Raw genomic sequence first — 27306 nt, 5'->3', positions numbered from 1 at the left:
ACGCTGCAGGCTATGGCTGAAGGTGGAGCCAGCATACATAACTTCTTATCATAGAACGGCTTGAGTTGGAAGGGACCTCAAGGATCATCAAGCTCCAACCCTCATATCTAATACTAGACCAGGCTGCCCAGGGCCCCATCCAACCTGGCCTTGAACACCTCCAGGGATGGGGCATCCACAGCCTCTCTGGGCAGCCTATTCCAGCACCTCACCACTCTCATAGTAAAGAACTTCCCCCTGACATCCAACCTAAATCTTCCCTCCCTCAACTTAAAACATTTTTCTCTTGTCCTGCCATTATCTACCCACATAAAGAGTTATGCTTTCCCTTCTTGAGGCTAAGTACAGGGTACAGGAGAGACTACAAGAAAAATGGTTTTCCCTTGATAAAACTGCATTTCTGCAAGAATGCATGTATATGAGAAAGATATTTTTATAACATCAGGTGGTCTTGAATACTACAATGACAGAGTGACATTTTACTGCTGTGCACAAACTACTGCACATGAAAGATTCTGCACATGGTTTTACCTACGGCAGTTTATTTGTAAACAATTGTTACACGTGCCAATAATTTAATTGAACACAGACTGTACATTTCAATGCATAATGTTAAGAATGTCACACCAGAAGAATTCAACTGTATTCAGTTACAGCCATACTTTAAAAACCTTCGAAATACAAACCATCAAGAATATTGTACAAGCAAAAGGAAGATCTGAGAACAATGGTGGAAAAGAAAAAAAGAAAAACAAGAAATAATATATCATGATCAGAAATCTGAGAACAAATAACACACACTTTCTAGTTGGCTCTCGAAGCCCTCCAAGTACACTCATCTGGAATAACCACTACTTGGGTTGTGCCAGAGCACAAAGCCAACTTCTCAAGTTAAAAATAGATGTTGTGAAGACAAACTTCAAACAACTTGCAATGTTACAATGCGTGAGATTTTTCATCGACTTTCAATAAAACTGCCTGAAGAAAAGAAACTGATTTCATTAGACTTTATTTGCGATACAATATAAAATAGATTCTTTTGGTATGAAGATCTTGGAGACCTTATTTTTTACACCACATTTAAAACGAAAATCACATACTTTGGGTCTCTGGACCATCCCAAGCACTGGAGCCGTAGTAGAGTTTCAGGTATTTTGTGGACTTCTTTGGTTGCAATCTATTCAGTAAACTTCAAATATGAAGACTTGAACATTCAAGCTCTAAACTAGTGTTGAAGCTCCTAAATTATAGTAGTTTGATTTCTAAGAATTGCCAACATATCTGGAATTTTCACCATTAACAGCAAGATTTGTGGGTATTAAACAACTCTGAAGAGCAGACTGTTTTTATTTAGAACCTAGTAACATCCTTCACTCAGTAACACTGAAGAGTAGGCAGTGAGGAGAACAGAAAATTTAATCCATTCTTAGACTTTCACACAGCAAGTTAACTTGTACTGTCATCAATTCTGTGCTTGTATAGACATTGTGCATGGCAAAATTTAATACAGTATGCCAAACTAGCTCATCTATTACAGTTCACTGTAGCACTGAAAGTATTGTCTATGGTACTGAAAGTGTAAATCATCATCTACTGCTTAGTTCCCCTACAGCTCGATTTTGAATTAATCTTCACATAACAACTCACAGTAAACCTATATTCCCTGCAATTTCTAGCAGACTGACATTCAGTTCCTCTTCAATTCCTTTGAGGGAAATACAACAACTTAAAAAAAGACTACGAAAAAATAAGCACTTCCAGTACAAAAGTAACTGTAGTGTAAATAATTTTCTGTAATCTAGCTCTGTAATTCACGCAGAATACTAAATTCAGTTGATGTTGGTAAAATACATAACACAACAGATGTAAAAATATACATAAAAAGAAAAGAGCAGCAATGAGCAAACTGTAGTACTACAGACTTCCAGTTCTTAAAGCACACATCCCACACTTACACATCAGGAATGTATATAATGCCAAGGAGAAAATAAAGGGACTTTCACAGTGTCAGCCGCAGTCGCTGCATTATTCTATTGTGGTACATTTTCCCTTTTCAAACTTGTTATATGTTTTCTTACAGCTACAAAGAACAGGATACAAACCCAAACGTTGTCATTTTTCTCCTTGTTATTTTCCAGCATCATCAATGCCGCAGATTCTTGGTCCGTTACGTAATGCTAGTAAAGACAGGATGGTCGTCCTATTTTTACATTATTTATAGCAAGGCAGTTCCAGCAAAGAAGAGAGCTGGCAGAGTTCTTAGTCACCTGGATTCTTTAGTATTCCACATCTCATCTCCTTGTGTGCTAAAAGGAACAGACTTTTATTTAAGCCGGAAAGAAGTTGTTAATGCCCCATATAAACAAAATGAAATCAACATCATCCCCTACAAATAGAGCCAGAACATTATTTTAGATGAAACAGTGCGCTGTTAACGTTTGTCAGAACGAACAGCTAATGGTTGAAAAGAAAACAGATTCAGAGAAGTCTCTGCCTACACAACTTCTGCTGCTATCTTCCTTTGCTAAGGACAGTCATGAAAAAAAATAAGAGATCTTCTCTTTCAAACATTAACCAACAGAATATATCTAGTTATCTACCTTGAAGTCAACTTACAACATCAAGAGATTTCTCACAGCAATCATCAGCAATATGTCAAATAACAAGGTGGAACCAACTCACAGCGTGTCCCAAATCTCCATCTCCCCTTTTCATACAGAGTAAGACAAATCCATTATTATAAAGAACTCTACAGAGAGGGCCAACCACTTCAGCCTTCCCACAATTCCACATCTTCACTGAATTTTACCAGAGATGAAAGCACACCATCCATCTTCAAAATGGCCTTAGTCATCAATAAGGCTTAAAGCCGGCTCTAACATAGACCCTGAAAGCATCAAATTTCCTACTGTGCTGATCTGTCAAGGCCACAGTATTAGGGTGAACTTCATAATTCAACAATTCTTAATGCTCCGTATCACCATGATACATTTTTTAAACAGTTGGTATCACTGAGCTTTTAGAGGAAGAGCCAAATCTCCTACCTTTATACAGAAAGGCTTTCAGTATTACAGTACAAAACTAAACAGAATTTATGTCTGAGTAACGAACATAGAAAACTACTATTGCAATTCTGTGGTGACGGCATAGAAATTTAACAATCATCAGAAAGCCTACAAACAGCATGGTTAGTTACAAAAGAAAGATTGTCTCAAGATAAAAATAGTGCTGACAGCTAAAAAGCCCTCTGTTGCAGCAAGATACGCAGTAATGAGTAACAAGTTCTGGACAGTTTAAGCAGTTCCCCAATACTGCAACACAGCACGTTTTTGTAACACTACTTTTACATGGGTTATGCTGCAGCAACAGTACACTTCTTAGTGGTTGGCACTATAAAATAACCATAATAGAAGAAAGGCATAGAGTGATCAATGTGTGAGAATCTCTATTTGACCTGTTCCTTAGGAGTGGTTGAAATAAAAACCGAGGAAGGGGACCGTCCGTTCCATTCAGATAATACACCTTCTTTGAACATGAGATTCTTGGCAGGAAGTGGAACACCCATATCTGCAGAAGTTGGCTGCAAAATTGAACTTGAACAACCAGCATCATGGAGCTGATCCAGCGTTGAAGTACTTTCCTAAAAACAAAAATTAGAAAAGTGTCTTAAAAGCAAGAGAAATAATGAAGGATTTAATAGGTAGACTATAACAAGCTATTCCAATCAGCAAATTTAGTATTCCTGAAGTGTGCTTAATCCAAATCACTATGAAAGTAAAAGTAGAACAAAGGAAGGCATGAAATAGGCACACAGTTGCCTCGGTTACATCTGTGTGCACATATTTATGTTCCAAGAAGCCTTCACGGAGGGCTGAGACTTAAAAATTAAGGGAAGATCTAGTGAAGTGAATATGCAGCTGTGAAATCTTCAAGACAGCTCTCACATCAGTCTGAGTGTGTTAAGCACTGCCACAATCTCATACGGTGCTAGGAGGTGTATATAGATATATTCAGAAGCACTGACTTGATCATAGTATGAGTAGACATATTTCCCATAAGTTTGGTTTCTCAGCTTAAAAAAGTAACTTCAGTATTTTTCCCCTCCCTGTATAGATAATCATTGGTATAAAAAGTGCACCCCAGAGACAGAATCTAAAAAGTTAGGAAGAAGGCACTTGAGACTTGGATGGTTCCAATGGCTTCAAACTTCTGGAAACCTCCAACATTCTCAAGAAGAAATGGTTTCAGGATCACACCATCTGCAACACTACCTAGGGAAAGTAACCTGCAAGTTTCTTGCTGTACTGAAAGGATAGAATTTTAGACAAATGTATCAAAGCATAAGCAACTAAGTAGATTCCATGTCATATGTGGACACATCTTGCTAGCATGTATTTCCATGCAGAACCATAGGAGGCTGTGGAGAAAGCATTTCCCCTCTCTTGCTACACAAGGTCCCCCTTTCTGCCCTTGCCCTTCCCCCAGCATCTGTACTTTTACATATTTATACTCATTCATCATCAGGGAAGGGTAGATTTTGAATTTTACAGCACTTAATACAGTGGCCACTTACAGGAGGGCAAGAAAAGAACAAAAAAACCCCAAACAAACAAAAAACAAACACCACACACGTTCCTATTCAGCAAGGAATAACAAAGGAGAGCAAAGAACATCACATAGCAGAATTATTTACTTGTTGATTATTCCTCCTTACCTGGAATGAATGAACAAAATTAAGGACCTGCAAGGACAGCTTTCTACTGGAATGTAACAGTTTTTGTAGGCTGTAAAAAGTGAAAGAGAAGAATTTATGTACAAATACAGAAAATCAAAATACATGCCAGAAATTCCCAACCTTCCAAGGTGCCCCAATTTAATCTAGTAAAGAATTATCATGGTAAACTGCTCAAAAATTTCTTTTGTAGTACCAGGCATTACATGACAAAATAAAAAGCTTTCAGACAGGAAGCCTGACAATAACATTAGCACCGATGAGGTACTCAAATCATCTCATGTGCTTGTGAGTCCCAACCAGCTAAATGCTGTTTTCCTGATTTATTGTGTTAAAATGGAAATACTACAGTTGAAAAAAAATATTATTTCACATAAAATACATTAATAAATTAGACTGTAACATGTTTTCTTCTTGTAAAGAACATTATTGTGGATTTCAGAAGCAGGTAAGTGATACACTGTTAAAAGCTGCTACAATAAAATCCGTAAGCTGTGTTTTCAAGCAGCCTTTTATTTAGCTTCCAGAACCATATCCTGGAGAAAAACAAACAAACAAAGAAAACCAAAATACATTGCTGGGTGAATAATCTTTCATAAAGAAAAGCTACTGTCAAAAGCAGAAGTTATCTTGATCATAAGGCAGCACTAAGCTTAGGAAATAAAATGCCAAAATCAAAGAAAATTTCTACCAAAACCAAATGCATTTTACATCCAATCACTATTAAGAGAGGTTTTTGTTTTTGTTTTTTTTTGGGGGGGGAGGTCAGGTGGTGAAGAAAAGAAGTCTGTGGTAGGCCAGGAAGGCATTCTGAACTTTCCTGATGTTCACATAGCTTCCAAAAAGAATTTATTTTCTACCTTGCAAAAACACACTGAAAAGCAAGCCTACTTTTTTTTTTTTTCAGTGGCCTAAGGTTCACTAGGCATTAACATTACAGTTGGTACCCTTGAGTCAAAAAAGCTTGACACCACCACCTTACACACTTCAATTAGGATCACTACGAAACTTAAAACTGGTTCTGGTCCAGTTGTCATCAAGCTGTAGATACCCAAATCGTTTTGCAGGAACTCTGGACATAACACAACTATTAAACATGCAGCTGGTAAAATAAAGCTCACCTTTCTTTTCTACATAATCCATGAGTGGCAATTTTTCTGCAGACTTTCTGATTCAACTCAGAGCTGAAGAGAGGAATGCCAAAGCATAATTCCAGAGGAACCCAATCCAGTTCTGATGTGGGTACTAAAGACAAAAAAAAAAAAAAAAGAGACAGCAAATATTGATCCCAGACCCAATTCTGTCAGGTCAAATCCATTCTCTCAGATCTAAAGGACAATTCATGCTTTTTTGAGGCAGCTCATTTACTCAACTGCTCAAAGACCTAAGAGAATCTGAATTCTTATTAGATAGGGAATGATTAGTACAAAACATTTGTCATAGTTTTACCTTCAAGGCTTTGCTTGATTGCAGAATCCATTGATGTTTCTTCTATTACCATCTCAAATGACTCTGTACTCCCGTTTACATCAGATCCTGATGCTAGATCAGCATCCCCTGGAGGTAAAATAATCCTTACATAAACATTTAGATGAGTATATGTTTAATTACCAACTGATGTAAGGAACTTCACGCAAGTTTTGCCCAAAAGCTATACAGGAAAGCTGCTCTGAAAATAATGCCTCCTATTTTATTATGTTGGCCCACATCATCAGAGGCAGATGTTGGTGATACAGCAGAGTTGACTCTTCACGCCCACATTCTGTTAATTTTGTAGCATTACAGCAGATGGCAGCAGAGGAACAGTCTGACAAAGCAATGTCTGACAAGAAAGTACATGTGAAGCAATGGTGTGGGATTGAACCACTATATGAGTAAAAAATGACACCCATTGATGTTTATAGATTCCTTCTGAATGTTTACGGAGGCCAAACAGTGGATGTGAGCACAGTGAGGTGGTGAGTGGTGCATTACAGCAGTGACAACAATGCATTACATCCTCTGCTGCAGATTTTTACAAGGGCAGCATGCAGGCTCTTGTTCATCACTGGCAAAAATACACAGCTAATGGTGGTGACTATGTTGAAAAAACAAAAAACAAAAAACAAACAAACAAAAACCACCAGTGTTTTATAGCTAAAAATGTTCTCTATCACATAGTGCTATAGTGGTCTTTGTTTCCATGGAAATAAATAGGAGGTACTACTTTTGGAGCAACCTACATAACTACTAAACTGGAAGAAATATTACAGAGAAATATAAAGTCTTACTGATCTTAGGACTTTAGAGCTACTTAGGGATCTTCAGCACACTTACAAAAGATTAAGTTCTGGCATACGAAAACAACACAACTTACATTTTAATGTTTTGAAATGATTTATTCCCCTTCCTGCCAGTTGTTTTAGTCCAATGATTTTCAGTTTGTATTTGCTAATTTAGGCTCAACGGGCAATTAGGAAGTAAGCCTACTGACAGCAGATTTAAATGGGGTTTCTCTCTATGTTGGATGATATCCAACACAGACTGGGAGAGCTGGGGCTCTTCAGCCTGGAGAAGAGAAGGCTCCAAGGGGACCCTGTAGCAGCCTTCCAGTACCTGGAAGAGATCTTACAAGAAAGCTGAGGAGGAACTTTTTAGAAGGGCAGGTAGCAGCAAAACGAGGGGAAATGTTTTTAAGCTGGCAGAGGGTAGATTTAGACTAGATATTAGGAAGAAAGTCTTCACTGTGTGGATGCTCAAATACTGGAACAGTTTGCCCAGTGAGGCTGTGGATGCCTCCTCCCTGGAAGCATTCAAGGGCAGGCTGGATGGGGCTGTGAGCAACCTGGTCTAGAGGGAGGTGTCCCTGCCTATAGCAGGGGGTTGGAACTAGGTGATCATAATGGTCCCTTTCAACCCAAACCATTCTGTGATTCCATATCATGCAGAAATCCAAATCCTTTGAGTTTAATCCTTTGCGCAACTTTGCTGAAGTAACTGTAAATTAACAGAACACACACACACGCACACACAAATACTGATAGCTAACCTCTTCCATCAGAAGCATCACTCAGCTTCCTGTTAGCTTGCCGACTTGTAGGATTCAGCATAGTGACATAGCCACAAAAATGCTGCAAGTCTACTTTGTTTCTCAGTATCTTTAAAGCTGAATGAATGCCCATGTTCACACGAGAGAAGTCTAGAAGAAAGGAAACACACATCCCAGTTTACTTTAGCGAAAACCTCCTCCAAAGCCATATAGTTCATGTCTAGTCAAACTGGCTTTTATCTAGATTTTTTTTGTCTCCTTTAATGCTACAGATTAGCGATAATATGGGAGGACGTGGGGTAACACTGAAGAAGACAGCTGTCGTGCGCACAGACAGCGCAGATGGCTAGGTTCAGCTAAGAAAAAACAACATCCAACTCTCTCAGTGTCACAGTCTTGTAAGAAAAATCCAATACCAGAACTTCCACAGATCTGATATTCTGAAGAATTATAGTACAGACTAGAGGGCAACAAGGAGTTTCAACACTGACTTCTTAATCCTAGAATTTTCTAAGTTTACAAGCAGACATACCAGAGGGGACATACATAAAAGGCAATCTATTTTGAGCATAATAAAAATTAGACTATGAAATTAGCTTTATTTCTAGTAGCCTAAGTAACATTAGATTTCATATCTGCAAATCTGCAGTTTTTCTCAAATTCTAAGCTAGAAAGCTTATGGCCAATCCAAAGCCTCCTATCACCAAGGAGTACATCAGAAAGTTAATTTCTGCTTTTTAAACTCTGTTGTACTAGGAAGAAGTATTATTGCAACCTTGCTGCACGAGGTAGCATTCAATATGGTGGCACAAAGATTACATTAAATAAAGTTACCTCCCTGCTGCTCAGCTTCATCAAATGGAAAAGGTACATGCACAGTTTCTCCCATTCCATGCATACCGTGCCCCTGAACATCAAGAAAATCACATTAGGCACCAAAAAAAAATGTACTCATCAGCTTAGCTTAGTCCTAATCATGCTCTCTTTTAAAGGCCACCAGTCACGTTGGTGAAACAAACATAGAAATATTTCTGTATTAACACTCTCAAAATAAATAGATTGAATAAGATACCCATCCTCTTCCCCCTAAAATGCACGTGAATGAAGATAATTAGTTAAGCTTCACTGAAGAGGCACAGTTTCTTGAATAATTCATACTGTCAGTTACCTTATACATCACTACCATCCAAAAGACTTGTGGATTATTCATTTTCATTTCAGTTTACTATACCCTCAAAGCTTCTATAAACCCTCATCTCATTTTCATTGAGCAAAACTCTTAATATTTGCTCATAATGCAATAATGCACATTACATATGCATCGACAGTCTTTATCCCCTCTAAACCACACCAGCAATGGCTAAAGTTAAACATTTTTCAGCTCCCAACAAAAGCATAGGTCTCCTACATTTTTAATCTACTCTTTGATGCAACAGTTTTACCCAAAATTATATGTTTTCATCATTTACAGAAGGTATTCCATACCTGAATTAGAACAGCTGAATGCGTTAAAGCATCATTCAACATTGTGAGCACATTTGAAGTAGGAACTACTCCTGGGTCGTGACCCCAAGATGTTATAAGTAAGCGATCATAACCCTAGAAGACAGAAGGTTATGCACAGCAGTAATGGACTATCCAAGCACAAAGTGAAATGCTGCAGTTAGGCTAATAGCATGCTGCTACAATTCTGAAATTACTGCAGATTACAACTCTATAGCATTATACTTCCTACCAAGGATCACTCATGCTCACATTTCTGGTAAGGACAGAAGTTTGCCAATCTCAAAGTTAAGATGGTAGTTTGAGTAGAATGTATCTGTCAACCGTCCCTACAGGACTAGGTGGGCCTCGCAGCAGTCTCCTAACAAATATGAGATGAAAATAATTCCAAATAAATCTAAATGCTAAGCTAACACTGTCAAAAGAAAGCAACGATATATATCAATCCCAGAGTAGCCATCCAAAGGGAAGGGACAGGAAGGCAAAAACACTGACAAACTTCCCCGATTTCGAGACTGAAAATGTCTGTAGGAGTTTCAGAAACGTCTCAACAGTTTCTCAAGATGACATGGCAAAATAAAAGCAGGAGAGAAGCATTTGCATCAGTACAGAGAAGGGCTCCAACAAGTTTGTGATAATGTAGGACATGAAATGAAACAGTAGAGGAAAAACAGACCCATCAGCTCTCTGAAAACACAGGTCACTTTGGAAATGTTCCAAGGCAACTACACTGAATGTTTTTTATTAATGAAAATACATCATCTATTTACCATCAGTTTAAGTTACTGACAAAGTTTCAGTCAAGCTCTTAGAAGCCTTATGGAATGCTTTCTGCTGTGTATGTCTTGGTTCATTCAATCCCGTTATTTTAAAACAAGTCTTAGAAATAGAAGTACAACATTTTTCAAATTGGAAAGGACATGAAGAGGAAGAGAAGATACATGAAAGAGGCTGGAGGAACAGAATCTACATCTACAAATCCAAGAGCCAGAGATAACTGCTTATGTGGATACTAAGAATACGCATTGCTCTCTGAACACCTCCATACTACGGCAGTATGCTCAGCTCAAGTGTCTATCTGAATTAAGAGGTGCAAATTGTAGAGATCACCCTCCGATTATAAATATGAACAAGACTACTTTGTGAACCTTGCTGTAATCAGTGAGACACAGACACTGCTACGTGTCTGCTGTGTGTCAATTAAAGTTAATAGAAACCACAATTTTTTGGTTCTGCCAAGTTTAAAAGTTGCCATGTCACTCCCAGCTAGGTTTGCCAAGGCTACCAAATACCTAACAATACTCCTTCATGGGACACAAGTCCCTCTGAGGGCCAGAACGGGAAAAAGCAGCATCTGAAGTCTTTCAAGCTTGAATTGGACATACCAAGAGCTGGGAATGTTCAACTTGGAGCAAAGAAGGCTCCAAGGAGACCTGATAGCAGGCTTTCAATATCTAAAGGGAAGTTTATAAGAAAGGACACAGACTCTTTAGCAGGGCCTGTTGTGCTAGGACAATGGGAAGTGAGTTCAAACTAAAAGAGTGGAGATAAAGACTGAATATAAGGAAGAAGTTTTTTTTTTTTTTTACATTAAGAGTATAGGAATAGGCTGTTCAGAGAAGTGGTGGACGCTCCTGGAAACATTCGAGGTCAGGCAGGACAGGGCTTTGAGCAACCTGCTCTAGCTGTAGGTGTCCCTGTTCATAGCAGGGGAGTTGGATTAGATGACCTCCAAGAGTTCCTTCCAACTCAAACGACTATGATTTTATACTACATAAAACTTGCTCCTAAGAAAGCTACAATAGCTACATGATTATACCTCAGATTACAACTGTGTGTGAATTCTTTAGTATACAGCACATCTTTGAAACATTAAGAGAAGGGAGAGAAAAAAAATCAATCTGTACTTATACTACCTGAAAAATATCTGGAAGTTTTCGAAGACGTGTTCCTTTAGAGAGCAATAGAGAGGGTGGTCCTTGTCCAGTTATGTGGTAAATATACAGTTTGAACCAAACTGAACTGACTTCTGGTATTGCAGGTCCAATATGCTGAAGAGATTATTCAGAAAAAAAAAACAGAGCCTGTTATTGCAATTCTTACATGTACGGATATAATTTAATAATTGATAGTTTTAAAGAAACATAAAGCTAGTTCTGCAGCATAGGAAGGAGTACAAAAATGTGTTAATTTACTAAGGAGAGATGATATTTGTAGTGGGGCTGGAACTACATGATCTTAAAGGTACCTTCTAACCCCAACTATTTTATTATCACATGATATTCTAGGTACTTTCTCTCTTGATAGTAATTTATATCAGCACAAGTTCAAGAAGAAAAAAATCTGTGGTTAACCCTACTTGAAAGGTACATTGCTCATAAATTAAAGTGTAGTAAGTATTCACATTTTACTCAATAAATATTTTTAAGAGTAATTGTAACACTATATAATGTATTTATAGTATTTATGTATTTATATTAGAATGTAATAATTATGGCTTTTCAGAAGAGACACATAGCAGACATGCACAAAAACAAAGCTACGAAACTATTTCTATTACTACATACTGTTTTTTCCCCTAGTATTTTTTCACCTGGGGTGTACAGCTACTAATAGGTCGAATTTCATTGGTGAGTGGTGCCATGGAAACCAGTAGGGTATAATTTTTGTTGAGAACTCTACTGCAGGTAGCTGGATCCAAGCCAAGCAAACTCTCACATCGTAAGAGATCCAAGGGAAATCCTGTGATAAGAATGTAAGATTCTTGATTATTTGGAATGGAACATAAAACCTAAAGCATGATTTCAGATTTTCCATTCCACCCTCTAAGCCATTAACACAGTATTTTCCAAAACAAAGTTTTAAGTTACGTACAGACTTATTCAAGTTAATCCCAGTAATTTCAGCAGTTCAAGTAATACAGGATTCCCTGGCAGAGTTACAACTTTGTCCTGACTAACCGATCCCAGAAAAGCAAAGCACATTATTACTATTACACACAATTACTAAAAGAAAAGTTAAGCAAGATTTTACAAATATTTATCTTCATTAGAAAGAATACACTCATTTTCCTAGTACAGAAAATGTTTTGTTTTGTTTTTAAATAGAAAATTCCACTTGAATAAAAGGATTACTTCCTTTATTACAGCCTTCAGAAGCACACAATATAAAACCAAACCCTTCCTCAATTTCAGCTCGTCTTGCCACCATTACCATTAAGCATAATCTTTGGACATTAAGCCCAAGCCTGTGCACCAAATCTGTCATTCAACAAAACTCAGTACCACAAACTCAAAGGATGAAGCAATGTTTTTTTGGGTCCAGAATACTTTCAATCAAACAAGGCACTGATTGCCTTCTGATACAGCTGAGTACATGGCAGATAAGTAAAAACACACAAAATATTTCCTCAGAAGAGTTCACAGTACCGTTAGTTGGTTGGTCAGGCTGTACAGCTTGTGCCCCTAAGTCTTTATTATGCCGTAAAAACAGTATTGTGTTTCTCAGTGTAAGTGCGTGATCAAAGTATCGCTGTGCCTCCCCTTCACCTGTGCTTTGAACCTAAACAAGAAGCAAAATAAAGGCACATAGATGACATATTGTTTGCACAAGCATTAATAATGCAATAAGAAAAAAATCAACAAGTTATCATTTGAAAGGTTTTTATGGCATAACAACCCCAAAGGTTATACACAGCAGCTGTTAAATGAAAAGTGAGCCTTTGTCACGTTAGTCAAATTGTCAAAAAATACATAAGGACATCTATAAATCTGAATCATGCCTCAGTTTTCAAGCAAAAAGATTTAAATTTCCAGTACTCCTGACTGGTGTAAAAGAATACTGCAATTAACAGCACAGCCCTCTGATGTAATTCTGAAGTTGTCCTTCTAGAATTATCTTTAAAGGTGGATTAGTTAAACATACTAGAATATAACAGCCAAGTTTTTCTAAAAAAACGATATACAGATTTTCAAAAATATTAACATCTTACTAAAAAGTGATTTGCATTTAACAAACAAGCCATAACACAGATGCATGTACACACAGACCTGGGTAAACGTAGTTCTTTCATTCAATCTGCTTACCAGACATTCTACACATTCACATACATGCATAGTATGTTCCACAAAGTCCCTTGCAGCATGGATACTGTTAATAATCAACAATTAACTGAAGCACTTAGGTTTGGTATGATGAGGAGCATTCATATCACTCTATTGTTAAACAAGGCTCTTAGAGCAGACTTACAAAATGAAAATACTGAAGGCTTTTTGTCCCTTTACACTAGTGCTGAGAAAACATTCGGCCACGCATGCAACAGATTACCTTCTCCAGCTCCACCAAGAAACTGTCAAGGGACTCATCTGACAGTTTCCCTACTTCAAACATAGTGACCGCATGACTTTTCAAGTTCTGGAATAATAAAACAAAACTGTTTTAGTTCTTTGAAAAGAGAACAGGCAAGCAAAAATGTTATTAAGCAAGTGTTTCTTAGCCACAACAATGTAAGTTTTAAAAATAATTATAGCTGTGTTATATGGAAGTAAAACATCTTCAAACTCTACATGTTGAGTCTTAGTGTAATACACTGAACAATTTGGACATACTGGTGAAAGATTTCCCATCATTAGAAAGGCAGTGAGGGTAGAATCAAACAGGAAGGCAATACGCTTTGTGTGCCCGCTGGACAGATTCAGGCTGCTCACACTGGCTGTTTCAGCTAATAAAGAACAAGGAAAAAAAACAAACAAGATTACATTTAATTTAAAAACGAAAACATCAAATCATACAAGTATTTAAAATAATCAAAAAGCCTTAGTTAATGTCATGCTGAGTGCAACAGAATTCCCTGATCAGTGCTGAATAATCAACGTTGATCATTCATGTATTGGTATCTTGGCATCAGCTAATATTGATAACATAGATGAGCAAAATACCTTACTTTCTAACAATGAGGCTGAATAAACCAAGACTTAGACATCACCTCCCCCCCTGTATAATTTATACCAAAAAAAAAAAAAAAAAAATCCTCACAGATTTTACATTTCATTTGTTTATAAACCCCTTTACAGCCTACAGTGCTATAAAGTAATTGTTCCTATGTATTAGATTCATTGGTCGTGCTAACCTGGATCATCTTGACTGTTGGTGTCTGTATCTGTGGCTGAAGACCCAGCTTCCTGTACAGGACTTCTGTTTTCCCCACTGTCCCACGAAAGCAGCATCTTCTGAGGATCCAAAGTACTCCTATTAACGTGAATTAAAATCCACAACTATCAGTCACTGCAGCACCAGAGAACTATTTTTGCCTTCCAGTGCTAGTATTCCATGCACAGGCAAGTCCAACACATTCCTTTCAATGTTTCTGAGCCCTAAATCAGTCCAGCTTGATGGCTCTCAGAGTCCTGCTTTTGCTTCAGCAGAAAAGTTTACTCGGTGGGCTGAAAAATACCAGGTTTTGAATAACAGAACTGAAAAAAAAAGTGATCAAATCACCACTGTTCAAGAAAAATCCAATGAAGAGTCTTCTTCATTTTGTTCTCACATTCTGAATTAGCATTAATGATAACTGGTTTTTTAGTTTGTTGGTTTTTTTTTTCTTCTCCTTTAAGTGGCTTAAGAGAAACTGAATTCAATGAAATACCTGACAATGCTTAGATCATGTAAACTGGCACTCCAACTTGGAGAACCCTTTGCTTTCTATTATCAGGATTTTATACGGATAAATGTAGATTAAGAGTGTCTACGACTGTACTACTAGACAACCTCACAGCAAGTAAGCAAGCTTTACTACATAATCACATGAAGCAGTACCAACAGGCATCATCTCTGTACCAGCACAGTAAGAGCTGTTGTTTGCTCCCCAGTGCTTCAGAACAAACTCACACTTGTCTGCTTCAAAAGTAAGTAATGAAGCACTTAAAAGTTAAAAAGCCACCACTGAGTAATGGCAACAGAAGTAGTATTTAAAGGGCACATTACCACCCCTAATCCTCAGATTAGAGAGATAATCAAGTATTCATGTCACTACACACACACACACACACACACACACACACACACACACACACACACATTAGAAAGCCAAGTGAAATTAGAAGTCAAAAAAAGGAACCAAATCTAAAAAGGAATCAAAATAAAAAAGGAATCAAATCTAGCTTTCTCTTCAAAGAGAAATACACTTCGTAAAAGAACACTTACTTCAGTCTGTTCACTGAAGGAACATTCTTCCACGATGGATGAAGGTTATCCAAGTTTATGACTTGGCCTTTTTTATGAGCAAAGCCTAATCGACAATACATGGACACAGCATTCTGCAGAAACACACAAAAATTACACAAACATAATAAGGAATTGCAACATGAAACCTCTCCACCAAGCCAACCTGCAAGACTGAGATTTTCACATCAAATAACAAAGTGCAACACACATACCTTTACTAAAGATAAGTCAATCTCCAAGACATTTGCAAGCTAAAAAGAAAAAAAAGAAAAGTCAACAATGCAAAATTAATAATGCAGAGTAATCCACAATTTTTGGGCTTTGGCATTTTTTCCTGGTTTTGTCTCTTTATTTCTTAATACAGACTGTAATGGTAGAAGCAATTTTGTCTTGACCAAAAGCAACAGGGGAAAAAATGGGATGAAGTCTCATGATTGTTCCACTTTAATGCATGCAAAAGAAATATGAGGTTATCTTCTACTGTATAATTTTTAGGTTAATCATGTATATTGTAAGACAGAAGAAAATAAAACCTATGTGTATTCATAAGGTATTTTTTCAGGTAATTTTTCCCCACACGTTTGAGAATGAGACCTTATGAAAAAAGAATTAGAACCATAACTATTTATGCAAAAGTTAGGTTCCTACTTTAAGCCAACACCCTGCATGTTTTCACAATCAGAAATTTTTATTTTTGTTTTTTCTTAATTAACACTAGCAAAACAGAACCAATATAGTTGGGACAGAAGGAAAACAGACTCCCATTCTAACCAGTACAGAATAAACTGCATAAATTATTCCCATGTAATTCACTCCAGCTGATGGAGTTGCTTCACTGAATGTGCATCTTACTGCAGAACTAATGAAGTTGTATTCAATACTAGGGAAACCTATTTATCTCAAACTCTGCAAGTCAGACAATACTTATAAAACTCCCTGATACCTATCCATACTTCTGCCTTAAGTATTTCACCTGCGTGCTTTGGGCCCTTTCATGGTTTTCCCATCACCAAGACACAAGGTGAGTTTTACTTACCTCTGCCACATTAGTGTGTTCATCTATTGAAACAAAAATCTTGTACAGGAGTGTTTCAAAGTAATCACCTTGCACTCTGTTCATCACAAAACCTTCAAGTGGTGGCACTGAAAAGAATTACTTGCATGATTACAACTTGGTAATTTTCTTTTTTAAACTGAAACTGCATAAAACAGAAACTAAAGTAACACAGTGGTGCCTGTATTACCATTTTACAATGGGTATCTGTATTACTCACGTTTCAAAGAATAAAAACCTAAAGAGAGTTTATATGGTACTAAAATTTCTCCTAGCACTTAAGAAAATAACGGTTGCCAAAATTTTTTTAGTATTAAAAAAACCCACTCTGCTTTGCATCACTGTCTTTCAGACTCCTGCTCATCCACTACAGATAATTTCTAGCCACTCAGCCCATAAAATGGTTTTCTAACGCCAACAGAGAGTAAATTGTGAAAGAAAAAAGCGAGTGGGGGTTGAGGCATGACAACAACAAAAAGAAAAAGTCACCCTTCTTCCACCTCTCCACCCTTTGGGAGCAGCCAAAGCTAGTATTTCTTGAATTTAGAGGGCATTTGCTTAATTGATCTCTACTACAGTAACAACATGGAGTTCTGCATGGGCAGGTTTCAACAGTGTGTGTCTTTACACAACTCAGAAACCCTTGAGCCTTAGCACAGCACGAGCTGTTCAAAGGCAGCCATGTGCTGCACTAGTTTAAGCTCCTACCTAGTGCCCAGACACAGTGTGCTGCTGTAATTGAGGTGACAAAACAAAGGATGATGGAACCGATATCTATTAAATACAATTTTTAAAAAGTTGAGTCAAGTAAAAAGAAAAAGCTGTATAGGAATGAAAAACTCAAGCCTTTTTAGCACAGCAGCTACATTTCTTTACATTGTGATTCCTTTCCATTACAGACGTACAGGAAGGTACCTATGTCGTACTGTGGATCTTTAAAACCATCAACTTACCTAGATATTTATATCAAAAGATATGAATTCAAATTGAAGAAAGTCCTACGTACAATTTAAAACCAATGTCTTTATAACAACTGAAATAAATCCAAGAAAATGCAGGTTTATACTACAAAAATATTTACTTGCCTGCTATACAGCTGTCATCAGATATTGGTACATCGAGGTAAATAAATCCCTTGTTATACAAGCCTGTATAAAGTAAAGCAAATCATTGGAGAAAAAGCATTTTGCAGAGTCCTAATGATACAAGTAGACTTTCCCATCAGTTCAGTTCAGAATGTAAAGCAGTATTTCCTATTAGCTTATACAACATTATTTTGCAGTACACAATCAATAAACCACATCCAACATTCAGCAGGTGTTATCCGATAACAGAGCTCTTGAAGTTTGATGCAATATACCTGGAGCTTTACAACTACTTCCCTCAACACTTTCTGAGTCATCATGCGCTTTTCCAGAGGTCTCATCACCCTACCAATTGCTTTCAGTAGAAAGAGCTGTGGCTCTTCAGCCTGGAGAAGAGAAAGCACAGAGGAGACCTGATGGCAGCCTTCCACTACCTGGAAAGGGACCTACAGGAAAGCTGGAGAGGGACTTTTTATAAAGGCAGGGAACAACAGGATGAGGAGAAATGGTTTTAAACTGGAAGCAGGTAGATTTAGACTAGATATCAGGAAGAAAGTCTCTACTGAGGGTGGTGAGACACTGGAACAGGTTGTGTTCACAGCAAGGCTGTGGATGCCCCCTCCCTGGAAGCATCCAAGGCCAGGCTGGATGGGGCTGTGAGCAACTTGGTCTAGAGGTAGATGTCCCTGTCTAAAGAAGGGGGTTGGAACTAGATGATCTTAAAAGTCCCTTTCAAACCAAATCACTCTTCAATGCTATGATTTACAGAGTTCTCAAAGATGATTTGTCAATGAATTCATGCTCCCTTGATTAATACAATTTGCCTGTAACACTGGAATAGGGAGAAGCACACAGTTTTCATTAACATTTGCAGACATTTGAGGTAGACAACCTCTTAGACTCAAGTTTAATTTTTTTATAGTTTTCAAATAGTAGGAAATTTCAAAACCTTTTCTTTGAAAAACAAATAGTTAAGTTCTAGCTCCCAGCAATTTTTATTTATTGTCATTTTTATTTTTAGTTTCTCTCATTCTCATATACCCTCTGTTCCCTCTTGAGCTCCTACTATCAGTTTCTAAAAAAGGAATGTGTTAAATTACATGGAATAATATCAGAGCAACACCTCCTAACATCTCACTGTTAAATTATTCACAAAACTTAAGACTGCAGCCTGTACAAGCTCTTGAGTATTTCCCTCCACATCCTCCCAAACTTTAGCTATCCTCAATTCTTTTATATCTAAGTTTTCAGACAATGCTCTCTGAATTTACTGAGCAATATCTACACACAGAAAAGGAATGCCAATTAAACACTTACTGTGAACTACATTGAAGTCCAGTGAACCAGCAAGCTGAGGACCTGAATCAATTATCTTATCAATAGCAGACTTTTCCGATGTAGTACAAATCTAAGTAAATAAATCTGCGTTAGTCTGTTGCAGAAATGAGTCTATGCAACTTGAATAATACTGCTAAAAATAATAATAAAAAAAAGAACCATGAACATTTCACATTCAGATAAGTCACAGGTAATACAAAAACACAGAAAGTAACCATGTTCTTCATTAAAATGCTTGCACTGAAGAATTCACCGCACTTCTTACTGAAGTTTTTACTCTTGTCCCTAAATAAAGTTACATGTGCTCTAGGAACAGTATTTAATTGCATAGGTATTTTACAGTAGTGTATATTAGCTTTGCTTTTTAAAACTTCTAAATTAAGTGTTCAAACACGCAACTAGAACCATTCTAGAAAGAGGGCAATTTCAATATCAAGCAATTTCCTTCAGGTTAACTACTTTGGAATGTCAGAATGTACACAACCACTGTCCAAGATACTCCCAATAACAGTCAAAGGAAGTTTCCATCACTGCATTGACTATGCTCCAATCAAAGGTAAAAGGTAAACCAACACAGAAGGAATTAAACACAGATTTGGTGTACTGATGGGCAGTTGGCTGAATATGAGCCAGCAGTGTGCCCAGGTGGCCAAGAAGGCCAATGGCATCCTGGCTTGTAGCAGGAATGGTGTGGTGAGCAGGACTAGGGAAATCATCCTGCCCCTGTATTCGGCACTGGTGAGGCCTCACTTTGAGTACTGTGTTCAGTTTTGGGCACCTCAGTACAGAAAGGACATTGAGGTGCTGGAGCAGGTCCAAAGAATGGCAACAAGGCTTGTGAAGGGCTTGGAGAATATGGCCTGTGAGGAGAGACTGAAGGAACTGGGGCTGTTCAGTCTGGGGAAAAGAAGGCTGAGGGGAGACCTTATTGCTCTCTTCCAATATCTGAAAGGTGCTTACAGCAAGAGCAGGGTTGGTCTCTTCTCACTGGTGACAGGATGAGGGGAAATGGCCTCAAGTTGTGCCAGGGTAAGTTTAGGTTGGATATCAGGAAAAACTGCTTTACATAAAGGGTTGTTAAGCACTGGAATAGATTCCCCAGGGAGGTGGTTGAGTCACCATCCCTGGATGTGTTTGAAAACCATTTGGATGTGGTGCTCATGGACATGATTTAGTGGAGGGTTGTTAGTTAGGGTAGTTTGATTAGGTTGTGGTTGGACTCAATGATCTTTAAGGTCTTTTCCAATCTGAGTGATTCTATGATTCTGTAAGATCAGGAGACTAGCTGACTGTAGAAAAACTGTGAGAATGAAATAGGATACTGTGAAAACAGAATGATGACAAAACATTAAGCCAGCTCACAAGTTTTTCAAGTTTCAAATGAAACAAATAGGGATATAAGGAGCAGAAATGAAGTAACAAATAAGGTCCACTAGCACTGAAGGTGAAGATTTAGTCAAAACCAATATGTGAGCTAAAACATGAAATTTGAGAAGGCACATTTTGCTGCCTGTTCCCTATAAAGCACAGCAGCACACACTTCAGTTCCCAGTTCTGCTGACACAAAGCAACCTCAGCACTGAATGTGACACAAAGCACAAAGGAGGAAGAGGGCAGAATATACCAACAAAGAATGATACCACTTCTACCAGTTCCAATCTCTATTTCCATGTCAGTTGTTATAAAAGCTCCAATCTTCAGTCAGTCTTTGTGTAGAATACACAAAGGGAAGTCTGTTTTCAGGAACCATGAGTGTATTCAACCAAAATTAGAGCTGCCAGCTGCACTGAAGTACCTTGATGTCATCCTCAGTGATGTAGCCAGACTGCACAACCCACCAAGCTTCTATGGTAATTTCCACAGGTTTCACAGGTAACAGATCACGCGCAGTTTTCCTTCTGAAAAATTTCTGCAGTGGTACAGTCCATTTGAGATAGAAATAAATAGCACTTCACACATGCAGGCAACCATCTACCTTTATATAATCTGATTTTTAAGTACATCATATTTAGACTGGGCACACAAATACTATTAACCTTGCCTTTTAGTAAAGGCCCACACTTGATCAGAAACAGAATGTGCTTCCTCCTCTCTCAAATTATATGAGATCAGGTTGTAAAAAAATTATTTACACCTGATACTGTCAGATGTAATCGCCACATACATCCATATTCTGTATGTCACTAAGTCTATCTAAAGACATTAAGATCAAGTCCAAGAACAGCAAACAAGTATACAATTGGTCTACTTTAAATAAATGCAGCAGTCTTAAAATCCGTTTTAATAACACAGTTTATTTACTTTAAAAGAGCAAGATTCCATATTCTCAGTAAGAAAGATGCTATGAAAGCACAGTGAATTTCGATACAAGAAAGAGAAACTAAAATGTACTGTTCATTTACCAGTTAAATAGCTCATTCTCCATTCTCTTCCACTGTATAGTTGTTACTTTTAGATCCACTCTATCTACTTCATATTTTGGTGGACACCCTTGTATTTGTTGATTGTTGTTATGTTTTGGCTTTTTTTAAAGTAATGCTGAATATCCGTTCTTTAGTCTATTTTGGTTTTAGTACTTTTTTTTGTTGTTAAGAAACAGAAAATAATTAGCAGTATGTTACGCAGTGCTCAATCAAGTGCACATAATAGCAAACGAACAAGGCCCACAAATTTTTTCCACTCCTTCCTTTCAAATCATGCTCTAGAGGTGAGGGAAGAAAGAAGAAACGGAAGACAAACTTACCTTAGAAGATCTACATTGGTTCATTAGGTCTATATATTGGTTTCTTCCTATACCAAGAAGTCTTAGACCTGGAAAATAATCAAAGTTTTATTTCTCTTGGAAGGGTTTAAGCTGAAGACACATAAAATCTTCTTGAAAGAATCAAACCTACTTGTAACTAATACTTTCATTTACTCCTCCTTCCCAAAATAAAAGGATACCTGGAGGAACTAAACTCAGTCCCAAATGAATTTATGAATTTGGCCAAAACCATGTCCATCTAAAAAGCACAATCTATTCCTATTCATTTACTTTACATTCTATATATATATTTTTAAGTATCCAGTTTCTCTCAAGTCAAAGAGTAGCAGGGAATAATCCAACTTTTTTCTCTTCTGCCTTCACTCCAACAGGTAATTACAATGCTTCAAAGCAAGAGAACTAAAGCTGTACCTGTTTCGATCAACAGGGTGTTTTTCTACCCTACTGCCACACCATGCACTTGATTAGAACTCTTAGAACTTAGAACTCTTAGAACTCTTAGAACTTGATTAGAAACTAAGAATTAGAGCACAAAAGACCATGTAAGCCTTTAAGGAAGATGACTAAGATCTAGCTCTGCTCAAGTAAATCAGAATTTAATTCTATAACTGCCAGCCTTCAACCATTAACAAATTATGAAAAGGTACTGGAAAACTACCCAGGAGCTTTAACCCACATCCTGTCTCAGTTGTCAACGGGTGATCATTCTGCCCTCCTCCAAGTTTAATATGAGCTTATGCATAACCTGCCCTTCTTGTGCCCACAACAGTCTAACAGAAAGCAAGACAGTCTATCTGGCACATTTAGGGGTATCACAAAGTGACAATCTCTTTTCTTGTAAATCTTTGTCCACTGGTGCTAATTCATAGCAGAGCCAACAGCCTTTCAGAGTTTTTCCAAAGCTTTCTGCCCAACACACACCAAAACACACAGTGGGAAAGTATCAGCTGCTCAGCTGGATGACACAACAGCCAGTAAGACTTTCCACCCAGAAGCTCAAACAAACAGGAAGGCACTACATGCAAGGACAGAAGCTGTTTTTTACCATGCCTAGTATTACTTAAATCAGCCCAATTCCTGTGCTTATCATACAGACAGTACATTGCATGGAGAGCACACCTTGAATACCACTATATAAATGCTTCTATACCTTCATTAACATTTGTGCTCAAGCAAATAGATGCCCCATTAATTCATTTCCAGAAGCAGTACTGCAGATAGATAATACTTACAGTCAGCAGCAGTAAAGTTGGGTAATGAATCATAGCTTTTTTCACTGTTCATTATATCCTGAAAAAGACAAGAAAATTCAATTGCAATAAGAATGTCATTGCTTCAGAGAAGCAAATGTAAAATTCATCCTTTAAAAAAAAAAAAAAAAAAACCATGAAATTAAATCAGAAATCTATTAAAGTCAGTACAGTAATTCTGGCTAGGATAATGTTAATTTTATTCATGGTAGAAGATGTTTTGGATTTGTGATCAAAACAATGTTGATAATACATGAGTGTCTTAGCTACCGTGGAATACTGTGCTTACACAGACTCAAGGATATCTCAGCTTCTTAGCCTGCCCCAGAGAAGGGGCAGGGGTGCACAAGAGGCTGAGAGGGAACAGAATCAGGACAGCTGACCCAAACTGTCCAAAGAGATGTTCCATATTGTATGACGATATCATATGAAGATATCATACATGGTATTCAACAACACAAGCTGCAGGAAAGGAGGAAGAGAGGAGAGAGAATGCACCAAGCTACAGCATTTGTCTTCCCAAGTAACCATTACACGTGATGAGCCCCAGGAAATGGCTGAACATCTGCCTGCTGATGGGAAGCTGCCAACAAGTTCCTTACTTAGCTTTGCTTGCGTGTGCAGCTTCTGCTTAACCTACTGAACTGTCTTCATCTCAACCCACAAGTTTTCTCACCTTTACCCTTGACATTTCTCTCCCTCATCTCTCTGACATCCAAAGAAAACAAAAAGGTTGCCAGAGAGCTGACAGAAAACAGAACCATTTTAGTACTCACAGAAATAGCTTTTGATATGGTCAAATGCTATTTCTGAAGAAGAAAACAACCATACAAACGTGTTGCTCTTTTCTTGTTTAGTTGGGTGTGTTGTTTTTTTGTTTTTTCTTTTTTAAGCAAAATTCCCTTTGCATTCAATCAAAATTTTTATTTACCAAACAGAATGGGGTATATCTTTCACAAGCAGTTTGAAATGAAGAATCACAAATCTCAAGGATCAAAAGAAAGATGGGCTTAAAAACAAGTCCCACCCAACTCCACATGACAAAGTCCAGTTCTTGAAAGGTTTATGGGGGTACAAGGGTGAAAAAACAGCAGATACAAGTAGTTATCTAAAAGCTGCAATTTGTTAGCAGTTCCTACCCAAAAACAAACAAACCACCTGACATTGTCTTGCATACACTGACATCTCTAGGACATAATACACCATTTCTCACCATAGTTTTGCACTCACCTCCATTATGCCTGTGTAATACGAAAACGGTGTTACCCTCAGCCCTTTCACCATTATGTCAGACAAATGGTAGGGGTACAACATCAGGTGGTCACGGCTGTATTTTAACAGATCCTCGTAATATTTACGTTCATCTTTCTTGACATGCTTAACTACAAGAAAAGAAGAGAAAAAGTTGCATTGTTAGATCAAGTTCAGTCAAAAAATGTCTCAACAGAAGACTAAGAAAGACTATAACAGAGATTGACAGAAAGCTAAAAACAAGATAAAGGAAGGCTATATGGCATGTAGCATCCAGAGATTTCTATATACAATATAATTACTTTCAGAGCCATTACACATCAGAACAGAACAGATTTACTTTGCAGGTTACCAGGAAGTGGCCCATTGAGACAACTCATGCAGGCTCTCTGGAAAATGATCTGTTAATTAGTCAAATTATTATCTACTGTAAAAGAGGACTGAATGCAGTTAGCGCAAAATAAAATGGGAGCCTGCAAACAAGCCTGGACTCAGATGTGAAGACTTCTCATGATGTTTTATCATTCAGAAGTATTTCAGGGACAGAGGGACCTTTAAACAGGACTAATTATTACAGTTTTAGAGTAAAAACAATCTTCCACAGAGAAGATTCGGGCAGCAATTAAAAGTTAGCTGCTTTACTCACCTAAGTTATTCCGGTACCGTAACTGATTGCGGATGCTGTAGAGCACAACCTGCCTTTCATATTCCCTCTGAGAGTTTCCCAGAGCCTTAAAAATAGAAAAGCTTTTTAGCTGACATGCACAAAACCTGTTTTAGTTAAACCAGCACAAGGTGTCTCATAAGGAAGCACATGCAGGCATATGTTATTTAATGAGTCCCTCACATCATTATAGTGATAGTATCTTCAGTTCCTCTATGAGGTCAAAAGTATCTTGAGTTAAATGGGTCCCTCCACAGAAGATGGCAAATTAAATAGTGATTTCTAGATATTATTTCTTTTTCTAGAGCCATTGTGACCAAAAAGGGAGCCTGTCATCTTCATATCAAAGGTTATAAACATTCTTTTAGGTTACATGAAGCACTGAGCATTACACCAAGCATTCAGCATCTTGCAGCCTTGAAAAAGCACCTAGAATTAGTGCAGCATGAATCAGTAACTGTGAATGACACAAAGTTTCACCTATGGCACCTGAGAAGCTTATAATAAAATGAAAAAGTTCAGCTGTAATTTCCCACAAGCAGGCAATCAAGTGATCTTTGGTCACAAGATTAAGGCATGCAGTGCTTCACTATCCCAAAACAAGATGAAAAGAGAACTTTCAGTTAATGTTTTAAATGCCTTATTTCAAAACCAGTCCTGCAAAATCCTTCACATTATTCTTCTGCTCAACTAGAAAGTGAGCAGGTTTTCTTCGCCTGGTTCCCTCACTTGATGCCCATGTTACAAAATACACTTAGATTGAAAAGTACTTTACTGAATATAGGGGATCCCTTCTACTCTGCCCTGATGAGGCTACATCTGGAATATTGTGTCCTGTGCTCCCCTGTTCAAGATAGGGAACTGCTGAAGAGAGTCCAGTGGAGGGCCACAAAGATTATTAGAGGCTGGGAGCATCTCCCATTTAAAGAGAGGCTGAGACCTGAATCTGTTCAGCTCAAAGAAGAGAAGACTGAGAAGGAATCCTATCACTGCTAATAAATATCTCAAGTGTGGGAATCAAGTAGGTGGAACCAGGCTCTTTTCAGCGGTGCGCAGTGACAGAATAAAGGGCAACAGTCAAAAACTGCAACACAGGAAGTTCCATATAAATATGAGGAAGAACTTCTTTATTGTAAGGGTACAGAGCACTGGAACAAACTGCTGAGAGAGGCTGTGGAGTCTCCTTCTTTGGAGAAATTCAAGACCCATCTGGATGCTTTCCTGTGTAACCTACTGTACAGAATGTGCTGTAGCAGGGGGGTTGGACAAGAAGACCTCCAGAGCTACCTTCCAAACTCTGCAATTCTGTGAATATACACGACAAACAAGCACAGTACCCATGCACTGCAGAACTAAGCATCAGAGAAGAGAAATACACTCACACACAGGATCCATAACTGACTTAACTTTGAAGTATTTTCTCCTGGTACAAAAATATTAAGGGCTACTCTAAAACTAAATACAACAGAATCCCAGAAGCTACTTTAAATAAAATAACACATTATACAATGATGTATTTTCCACCTTAATCACATAGCATGGCACTTTGCTGGGCAAGTAAATGTAATGCAACATTCACATTCCTCTGTAAGAGGAACTACCTGACACTCAATGGAGTTAACTATTCAGGGCCTGCAGTCACTACTCTTCCTCTCCATCCTTTGTGCAAGAGCAGGAGTTGCTTTCCATCCCACCCACTTCAAACAGAATTTGGCTTTGGAGCAGAGATGGACACCTTCCTCTTGGCCTGACACACTACCTGCGCGCTGCTGTGAGGGCCCTGCGAAACCCAGCACATCAAACTTTCATGACCTGTTTTTTTTTCCCCGGGCCACACAGTGCACAGCTCTCTGAGCACAGAGCAGCACCGCTCTCTGATGGCACCGGGCTGGATCAGCTTGCCCCCAAGAAAGGATATACAGATGCTCACATCTTTCTGTCTGCACACAGAGATCCCAATCTGCCCAACAGCCGCCCCACCCGGTAGGTACCACAACACTCCTATGCACCCCCCTCCACACATAACCCCCAAACAACCCCTGCACGCTGTTCTCCCCACATAAACACCCCAACCCTCCAGCAGAACCCCACATTCCCTTCTCCACAGGAGAGCCCAGGTCGCCCGCCCACCCGTGGTTGGCAGAGCAGGGCAGTGCCGAGCCGCCACCTCTCCCCGCGCATCGCTGCCCGCGCCCAGGAGCCGAGGCTGCCCGCCCGGCGCTACCTGCTTCACGCTGGCTGGCAACCGGGCCCAGAGGTAGTTGTGGCGGATGTGGAATTCCACGTCGATGTTCATGGCGAGGGGAGCCGAGCGCACCGCACAGCCCCACCACCGGGGGGGCGCTCCAGCCCCGGGGCCCCTCTGCTCTTAACCCTCGCCGCCACCGCCACTGCCTCTTCTTGCTCGCCCGCTGC

The 27306-nt window shown here is 38.5% G+C and overlaps 1 protein-coding gene across 1 annotated transcript; it reads right to left on the bottom strand.

Annotated features, from left to right (window-relative positions):
- Nucleotides 1-522: 522 nt before the first annotated feature.
- FAM91A1 (family with sequence similarity 91 member A1) lies at nucleotides 523-27306 on the bottom strand. Its single transcript, XM_042869853.1, has 25 exons — nucleotides 27116-27306; nucleotides 24874-24958; nucleotides 24207-24358; nucleotides 22959-23016; nucleotides 21706-21773; nucleotides 20758-20871; nucleotides 18942-19032; nucleotides 17625-17687; nucleotides 16522-16628; nucleotides 15698-15736; nucleotides 15465-15577; nucleotides 14392-14510; nucleotides 13871-13983; nucleotides 13590-13676; nucleotides 12692-12824; nucleotides 11857-12005; nucleotides 11180-11314; nucleotides 9246-9359; nucleotides 8595-8667; nucleotides 7761-7910; nucleotides 6182-6289; nucleotides 5854-5977; nucleotides 4715-4784; nucleotides 3455-3640; nucleotides 523-2306 (listed from the first exon to the last, which is right to left on the bottom strand). The coding sequence occupies exons 1-25, from the start codon at nucleotides 27185-27187 to the stop codon at nucleotides 2292-2294; spliced, it is 2538 nt and encodes an 845-aa protein (XP_042725787.1). The 5' UTR covers nucleotides 27188-27306; the 3' UTR covers nucleotides 523-2291.

This window comes from Lagopus leucura, unplaced genomic scaffold (genome assembly GCF_019238085.1).
Source record: "Lagopus leucura isolate 7727_CA_CO unplaced genomic scaffold, USGS_WTPT01 Super-Scaffold_100002, whole genome shotgun sequence".
Taxonomy (NCBI): Eukaryota; Metazoa; Chordata; class Aves; order Galliformes; family Phasianidae; genus Lagopus; species Lagopus leucura.
Note: the sequence above shows the minus strand (reverse complement) of the source record. Positions and strands in the feature narration are given on the sequence as shown.

What these genes read in the sequence shown, in the direction of transcription:
- FAM91A1 (XM_042869853.1), bottom strand. Translation starts at nt 27,187, where the DNA reads ATGAACATCGACGTGGAATTCCACATCCGCCACAACTACCTCTGGGCC. An exon ending in CAACTTTACTGCTGCTGACT is followed by an intron (nt 21,774 to 22,958) that starts GTAAGTATTATC and finishes ATTATTTTCCAG; the next exon opens with GTCTAAGACTTCTTGGTATA. An exon ending in ACCAATGTAGATCTTCTAAG is followed by an intron (nt 20,872 to 21,705) that starts GTAAGTTTGTCT and finishes GTACCACTGCAG; the next exon opens with AAATTTTTCAGAAGGAAAAC.